The 6,994-nt window shown below is 37.9% G+C and overlaps 1 protein-coding gene and 1 non-coding gene across 2 annotated transcripts; both read right to left on the bottom strand.

Moving 5' to 3' along the window:
• Positions 1–2,297: 2,297 nt before the first annotated feature.
• LOC127137101 (uncharacterized) lies at positions 2,298–5,002 on the bottom strand. Its single transcript, XM_051063588.1, has 3 exons — positions 4,960–5,002; positions 4,185–4,427; positions 2,298–3,013 (listed from the first exon to the last, which is right to left on the bottom strand). Exons 1-3 carry the CDS (start codon positions 5,000–5,002, stop codon positions 2,298–2,300), a joined length of 1,002 nt encoding a protein of 333 aa, XP_050919545.1.
• Positions 5,003–6,575: 1,573 nt separating this feature from the next.
• LOC127076932 (small nucleolar RNA R71) lies at positions 6,576–6,682 on the bottom strand. Its single transcript, XR_007786945.1, has one exon. It is a non-coding gene; the product is annotated as a small nucleolar RNA R71 (small nucleolar RNA).
• Between the last annotated feature and the right edge of the window lie 312 nt (positions 6,683–6,994).

The following is a 6,994-nucleotide window of genomic DNA, read 5'->3' as shown; positions in this document are numbered from 1 at the left end:
GGTTTGCTCGACTCTTAAATCTCCGAGCTCCGCTTGCATCCACATCCAATAGTTTGGATTCATAGAGAATGATGCAGGACCTTATTGGGTTGGCTCTTGAGTTGGAGGTACAAATTGTTGCTGGTAGGTGGCCTCTTCCTCCATTGTGTCACTTACAACAAAATCATCCAAATTGTGGTCGTCCTCGGTATTGGGGGCGACACTCGCATATAACCAGTTGGAACGATCAACAATACTTACCATGTTAGGTGCAGGTAATTCCAAGACAAACTGGCCTCTACTCATCAGTGAGTAATTGTTATGAGTAACAACAATCATCCCTTGGTGAATGAGGGATTCCATGTCAATCCTCGCTTTACCTGCAACAGGGGTGTTAAAGGATAGATTGAGGGCATATCCAAGATGCTCTGCAATTTGTATAATCATACCCCCACGAAAATTCCCCCGGTGGGTGCACAAACAACTCTGCCCAAATAATTAGCTGCAAAGCAGGAACATTAAGAATTTCATTATTAGCCATAGCATGCAGAAAAAACAACTCCCTCTGGGTGACCACCCCGACCAAAAAGAGTCTAGGACATGCCCTTTTAGGCGTACCGAAAACAGGGGTTCTGAATCACTGATGCATTGGCTGTTGCGAAATCGTGCTCAAGATTACCTGTAATATCAACCCAAAAATGCTTCACAGGAAAATCATCTAGCACATCCGGCGAAATTTGAGGGTACCAAAGTAGTACCTCACATTTTCAAGCCATTTTCTCTACAGCTGGAAAATCCAGTGTACTTAGAAATTCAAGAGTTATATGCTCAAAAGTCGGCGCATCAAAATACATGAACTCCAATAAATCAATAACATGAAACATTCTATCTACCTCAACTTTTAACCCTAAATCAGTAAGAGTTCGTTCACACATGTACATGGAGGGCATAATGTTATGCTGTGCGAGAATCGAGTACCGTTTGGCTTGTTCCTTATCCTTGAAAATAATGTTGTGAGGGTTTAAGTTGTGGGCACTGCGCTTTCTCGTTCTGGATGATTTTGCAACATTGGTTCTTTTTGGAGGCATCTTTGAAAAATTATCGATTGAAAAATTGAGTTGCAGAGAAGTTTGTACCCGGAATAATATTTAGGATGGGATTTTATGAATGTTTAATGAAGAGAGTTTATGGTTTTGAGTTGATTTGTGGAGAGAGTTGAGAGCTTTTGGTGATGGCAACAAGGGGGGTTTTTGTGAGAAGTTTGAAAGAGAAGTGATGAAGATGGAAGGTTTTAAATGAGAAAGAAAAGATTAAGGTAATGATTTTGGGTAATGATGATATATGATTGGTGGTTAAAGGGATATAACAAGATATGATGGGATTGGATTGGGTAATGAGTGGTGGGTATGCCCAAGGTGAGAGAAGGTTGAGGGTTTCAAAAATTCTGAATTTTTAACCACAAACTCGCTATAGGTCGTAACAGCTTCTACGAGTGCCCGTAGTGATTTTTTGACTTTACACCAGTACCAGTATGCTGCCTGCTATGGGTCGTAGCCTCTGCTACGGGTGCCCGTAGTAGGACCTTATTTCTACCAAGTTGTTTGGAGGTCCTGTGTGCTACGGGCCGTAGTCGTTGCTACGGTCGCCCGTAGTAGGTTTATGTTCCTATTTTCTTAATTAATTTCCAAAGGAGTTGTTCTGCCTTGTACGGGTCGTAGCCACTGCTACGGGCGCTCGTAGTAGGTCTCTGATACTTCCTCCAGAACTCATTTTTTCACTGCTTGGTTTTTCTATTCCGGGTACCTTTCCATGTATCGATTATTTTTTAATTTCCTGTATCTCCTTTTGCCTCCCTGTATTGAGGGACTGTATATCACCTAACTACAAAATAAAACAAATAATGAAAACGAAAATTCATCAGTAAGTAAAAGCCTGGGTTTCCTCCCATGAAGCACTTCGTTTGACGTCACATGGCTCGACGGCTTACCACACTGTTCGTGTATATAAACATTCTTTACCAGGCCAATTCCTCGTCCTTGAGGATAAGGCCTCTCCTTCTTTCTTTTTGCTTTTGGACTGGAACCAAGAATTTTTTCATTCGGAGTTGCTAATGGAGGTGGTGGTAGTTGAGAAGGCATTCTTGTGTCTTTTTCTGATGTTGGTATGTTACTCTGCCTTTTCACATCTATCCTAATCATGCCTACTTGATAGTGATGTTCTTTTTCTACCTTTAGCTTCCTGTTTTCAATAACGTTCAAGGTTATTTCATCATCATAAGCTTTTAACATTAATGTGCCCTGGTCCATGTCGAGATTGCATCAACTTGTTTGCATGAATGTTCGACCAAGAATGATAGGTGTCTCTTCATCTTTAGGTATGTCAATGATCACAAGATCAACAGGAAAACTCAATTCCCCTATTCCCACCAACACATCTTCTGTTATCCCATATGCATTCTTTATCGAGTGACCTGCAAATGTCAAATTTGTCCTTGTATCACTGATATTTTTAATACCCAACCTGTGGTAGATTGATAATGGCATGAGACTCACGCTAGCTCCATAATCAATTAATACCTTTTTGAAAGTTCTCTCTTTTATAATGCGTGTGACTGTTATCGCTCCAGGATCCTTCTGTTTGTTTGGAATTCTCTTACCTAGTGATATTGCACTACACTTCTCCTTCCAGGCTACCGATCCCTCTCTTGTTGGTCTCTTTTCGGCGATTACCTCTTCCATGAATTTTTTGTACATGGGAATTCGCTCGAGTGCTTCAAAAAAAGGCATATGACTCTCTATCTTCTTGAACATTGTCATGAATTTCTCAAAGTATGTTTCTCTAGGTTCCTTCTTTGTTGCTCTCAAAGGATATGGTAACCTAATCACATGTTTAGTCTCCTTTTTATTTTTCTCTTCAGTTGGCTTTCCAGGTGGTATAACTTTTTCATCTTTAGCATCCTTCTTAATTCTCGTCGTGACAACATTAGTATTCTCATGATTTCTTGGATTTTGTACTGTTTCACTTGGTAAGGAACCTAGTGTTCGAGAACTTGATATTTGTTATGCTATCTGACCCATCTGAACTTCAAGATTTTTGATGGAAGCGGTCATGTTCCTGTGATCATTTCTTGTTTCCTCTTGGAATTGGGAATTTTGAGCAGCCATCTTTTCAATGGAAAGTTCCCATTCACCCTTTTTAGGTGCTTGTTGTTGATATTGTTGATGTTGTTGCGGGTACGGTTCTTGCTGTCGGTACTATTGTGGTTAGTTCTGATATTGAATGGGATCCTGCTTTGAAACATTCCCTTGTTGGTCTCTCCAGGAAAATTTTGGATGGTCCTTCCACCCTGGATTATAAGTGTTAGAGTAAGAGTTGTTCTTCTTCAAAAATTTGATCTCTTCAATTTGTCGCGCAGTTGCAACACAATATACAATCAACTGAGGTCCTGCACAAATTTCACAATTTACATTCTGGACTGGCTGAATTTGAGATACATTTTGGGTACCAATATTCGTAGCCTTTAGTTTCTTCTCCACTTCTACAATAATTATGTCTTCGATTATTGTTTTATTGGTTTCAAGCTTCAGATCAATAGTTCCTTAGGATTTGCTTGAACACCTATCATATAACTCCAAGTGCTCATTTGCAGCTATTGCTGTAATGATCTTTTTAATACCTGTGGCTGTTGAAAAGTTTGATGAGCCACCGATTGTTGTATCAATCAGTTGTTTAGTTTTTCAGTCGGAGACCACTGACAAACATCTGCATTTGCTCTGTCTGATCTAGGTTATGGGTCGGACAAGTAACAAGTATCCTCTTGGATCATTTATATGAATCACCAAGCGATTCACCTTCTTTTTGTTTGAAGTTCATGGTGTCGTATATTCTCCTGAGGAAAACTGAAGCTGGAAAGTACTCATTTAGAAAAGCAGTTTCCATTTGTTCCCAGGTGGTAATACTCTCAGCAGGTAATGAATAGAACCATTCTTCTGCATCTTTGAATAGGGTGAACGGGAACATTCATAGCTTCTTTTCCTCTTCCGTGTGCCCCTTTATTTTGAGAGTGGTGCTCATAGTTAGAAACCTTTGTAAATGCTTGTTGGCATCTTTGTTGATCTTTCCCGAAAAAGGTTTCCTCTAAAGTTGATTAATAGTGCTGGGATGCAGCTGAATGTTTGGCATATTCACCGGTTAATTTACAATACTTATTCCACCACCCGATGCATTTGTCATCCCATAATCACCTAGTAGTATTTCTGGTGGTAGTGGATATTCAACCATTGTTTCAACCTCTATTTCTGGGTCCTTTTCCTGCTCTGAATCTGGCTTTGAATGAATATTTAGTTGTTCTTTATCTGATTCCACCTTTGCTAATCTAGCTTGTCTGAGTCTTGCACGCAAAGTTATTTCGATTTCTTCATTAAAAGGAAACTCAACTGAGGTCTTGCCTCACATACAATATCATAGACAAATTAGTTGGTAAAATTCGAAATAAATTAAATGACAAAAATAAAATTTTAGTTGCAGAGCAACAAAATTTCAATTGAACTAAATTTAAACTCTATATTTTGGCAGTCCCCGACAACGGTGCCAAGAACTTGATCAAAAAAATAGCAAATGTACTATTTTTCCTGTATAGTTATTATGGGGAAAGTTCCCCGAATGTCGATCTCAAGGACTACTCACAAATATTGAGTTAGAATTGTTGTTCAATTAAACAAAAACTTATGTTGGAGTTTTATGATTAAAATTTATAAAACTAATTACAACTAAAATAAATAATGCTGTAAAAAGGGTTTTCAAAGTAAAGGACCATGCTAGGGATGGTGTATAATTTGTCCGTGTAACAACTCTGAGTCACTATTGCATCAACAAATGTCAATTAATTACTACCAGTTCTCAAGGGTATTTTCTCCCAAGGCCTTGGTGAGAAAACCTTTAATCATTCAACCCTAATCACTATGTCAATAAAAAAATTACCAGTGAAATTAAGCCTTAATATATCGAGAATAATCTGGTTCATATAGGGTATCCCTAGTCCTAGGTGATATCTACTACAAAATAATATTATGAAAGCATTATCAATGTCGATCCATCCTAATTAATAATCATACAACAATCTCAATTATTTTGAAAGAGAAAGCATTAAACACATCAAAAGATTACGGTCATTCTGAAAATCAATATTGTCATTGCAAAGTATATTCAAAGTTATTACAGATTCAAATTAGGGACACCCCCTAGCATTAGGGGGTTTAGCTACTCTTAATATTCAAGCAAAGAAAAATATAAAATAAGGACATTACAAGTATTCCGATGAACTTTCATATTCAATTCCTTTCGCTCATGAAAGATCGCGTTTCTCCCAAACCCTTGATTTCTCTCTGGTGCTCAATCATTTTAATTCTTGTTTTTCCAAAAGCTCCTTTCTTCTCTGAAAATTTTCCCTCTTATAGAAAATTTTCTTCTTTCTTCAAACAGATCCCACAAAAGTCCATCACATCTGCCTTACAATTGAGAAAACTGCCCCTCACATAGAAATGATGCAGAAAAGTCAAAATTGGACTTTTTTCACGCATGTCTGCTATGGCCCGTAGCTTGTGCTACGGGTGGCCGTAGCAGACAATTGTTTTAGAAGTCTGGTGTCAGGTCCCCTGCTACGGCCTGTAGCAGGGGCTACGGGTGGTTGTAGTAGGCCACTGTTTTGATGGGTTTCTTTTGTGTAATCAGGACTTCCTGCTACGGCCCGTAGTGGGCCTACTGGACCGTGAAATCTTTTTTTTTTATTTTGTTTGCTTCTCCTTGGTTTTTACATTGGATCATGCTTGATTACCTACTGAACCTGAAACGCAGAAAATGCACACACCCAAAGCTTAAATTGCGACAAAAAATAGAAATGACACTAAATAATGATGAAACAGTAAAATAAGCTATCAATGAAAGAAATAGACTCAACAAAACATTAATTAAAACAAAGTAATACAAATTATCTGGATTCTCGTCGAATAAGTGATAAAATACATAACATAAATGGTGACTGATCACCCATAGCTATACCTGTTTACCCGACTTTCAAATAAAAAATAATATATCAATTATAATTTATCATTTTTTTAAGTTTCTAACAACATTAAAAAAAATTCAAGGATGACAGTGTTGAGTTAAGAAATAAACAAACATTTGTAGGAAATTTCATGTATCCATGCTCATACCCATTTTGCATATTTTTATCCTACTCATTATGGGTGAATTTTGCGGGCGCTCATTGGGGATAGGTCAAATTGCCATCCCTATGCATAATTGATTATAGACATTAAAAGACCCATGGATGTTTCAAATGCTGCAACCCATTAAGCAATATTCAGGTTCTACAAATGATGATCCCCATCTGCACTTGAGATAGTTCTTGGAAGTGGCTAGTAACTTTAAGATTCCTTGCATATCATATGTTGCCTTCAGGTTGAGGCTGTTTCCTTACTCATTGAGAGATCGAGCAAAGAGTTGGTTGAACTCTCTTGAGCCTAATTCCATAGCCACTTGGAATGCTTTGGCTGAAAAATTTTATACCCAAATACTTTCCCCCTGTCAAGAATGCCAAAATGAGGAATGAAATCACTTCTTTTAGGCAAAGGGAGGATGAATCTTTATTTGATGCTTCAGAACAGTTTAAAGATCTATTAAGGAAGTGTCCCCATCATGGAATCCCAATTTGTATTCAACTTGAGGCTTTTTATAATGGATTAGTTCCTTCATCAAGGAAAATGCTTGATGCTTCAAGTGGTGGCACATTATTGTCAAAAACTTATGGAGAAGGTTATAAGTTGAATGAAAGCATTACTACCAACACTTATCAATGGACGATTTCAAGAGTTAACCCTACTCCTAGTTAGAAGAAGCCAGTTGGAGTGCATGAAGTTACTGAAACTACTGCGTTTGCTACTCAAATATCCCGAATTAATCATATGATGAAGAATATGATGACTAGTCATGTCATGCCAGATGTTGAACTTGTTAA

Source organism: Lathyrus oleraceus, chromosome 4, assembly GCF_024323335.1.
Source record: "Lathyrus oleraceus cultivar Zhongwan6 chromosome 4, CAAS_Psat_ZW6_1.0, whole genome shotgun sequence".
Taxonomy (NCBI): Eukaryota; Viridiplantae; Streptophyta; class Magnoliopsida; order Fabales; family Fabaceae; genus Lathyrus; species Lathyrus oleraceus.
Note: the sequence above shows the minus strand (reverse complement) of the source record. Positions and strands in the feature narration are given on the sequence as shown.